The sequence below is a fragment of the Trichechus manatus genome, unplaced genomic scaffold (assembly GCF_000243295.1).
Source record: "Trichechus manatus latirostris isolate Lorelei unplaced genomic scaffold, TriManLat1.0 scaffold00363, whole genome shotgun sequence".
Lineage (NCBI taxonomy): Eukaryota > Metazoa > Chordata > Mammalia > Sirenia > Trichechidae > Trichechus > Trichechus manatus.
This window is the reverse complement of record NW_004444299.1, coordinates 484,874-486,193: the sequence shown is the minus strand read 5'-3', so window position 1 is coordinate 486,193 and position 1,320 is coordinate 484,874. Positions and strand designations below refer to the sequence as shown.

The following is a 1,320-nucleotide window of genomic DNA, read 5'->3' as shown; positions in this document are numbered from 1 at the left end:
TTGTTATTAAATGTTCCATAGAACACATGTATGCAAATGACGTAATTATTTTTGTTTGAACTTTTTAAAAAAGAATTATGCCAAATACTTTTATTGAATAATTAACCTTATCCTAATAAAGCTGCCAACCAAGTAGATTCCTACCTTCATGTTTAATAAGAGTGTTCAAGTTGAACTCAAGTAAAACATTTTAACTCACCAGTTATGTTACAAAATACCAGGAAGGGCTCCAGGGGGCCGCTGCCATCGGGGTCGATGTGGTAGAACCCAGAGGAGTAGCCCTTGTGCTTGTAGGCCTCGCACGACTGCTCGTAGAGGGCTGAAAAGAAACGTCTCCCGTGGGAAAGGGACCGGAGCAGAGTGGAGCTCTCAGCATTTTAGTTAGGAGACACAGGGAAGACCAAGTTTGGTGTTACAATATATATTTACCCACCCGGAGAAAATGTGGCCACATCCAAAATATAAAATTACTTTTAAATTAACGTGTATAGAATTATATTTAACTTGATGGAAGAAACAAGTGTTGAAATTATTTTAAAATATTTTGGATCCACTAAAGGTGAATAAAATCACCTAGTCTAACGGGAAATTTGGTTTTCTGTTATATTACGTGTTACAAGGAAGTAGATTAAAGGAGTATTTGTATGTTAAGGCATTTTTACAAGTGTGGTATGTTATCAGAGGCCCTGGGTGGTGGAAATGGTCAACGTGCTTAGCTGCTAACAGGAAGGATGGAGGGTCAAGCCTACCCAGAGGTGTCTCAGAAGAAAGGCCTGAGAATCTACTTCCAAAAAATCATCCATTGAAAACCTTAAGGAGCACAGTTCTACTCTGACGTACATGGGATCATCATGAGTCAGAGTCAACTCCATGGCAACTGATTTTAATGTGTTATCTTTATTTAGTGGCACGTACTACTTGAATAAGTAAAGCTTTATATATATATATACACACACACACACACACACATATAACTCCTTGCTGTCGAGTCAATTCTGACTCATAGTGACCCCATAGGACAGAGTAGAACTGTTCCATAGGGTTTTCAAGGAGTGGCTGGTGAATTGGAATTGCTGACCTTTTGATTATATTTAAATTATCCCACATCTTCTTCTCTTTCCCAAACTCCGAATTGAAAGTTAAGCTGTAATGACTTCAGTTTTGGTCTGTCCATCTGGCCTCATTTCTCAGAATAGCCTCACTGTTCCATTACTCTGGGTCCCCAAACCTTCACTGCCCTAGGCTTTACCTGCTAAGAACCACAGTAAAGCCAACTCAATTGTTAGCTCAGTGGTGTCACAGTTGAAAAATCCATTTATT

General features: G+C 39.1%; 1 protein-coding gene across 1 annotated transcript in view; it reads right to left on the bottom strand.

Moving 5' to 3' along the window:
- Positions 1-1,320, bottom strand: part of LOC101353375 (contactin-associated protein-like 4) — a 166,077-nt gene that overhangs the window by 64,351 nt on the left and 100,406 nt on the right. The window contains exon 6 of the mRNA XM_012559890.2: positions 200-319. Within this exon, the coding sequence (XP_012415344.2) occupies positions 200-319 (120 nt within the window). The remainder of the gene's footprint in view (positions 1-199; positions 320-1,320) is intronic.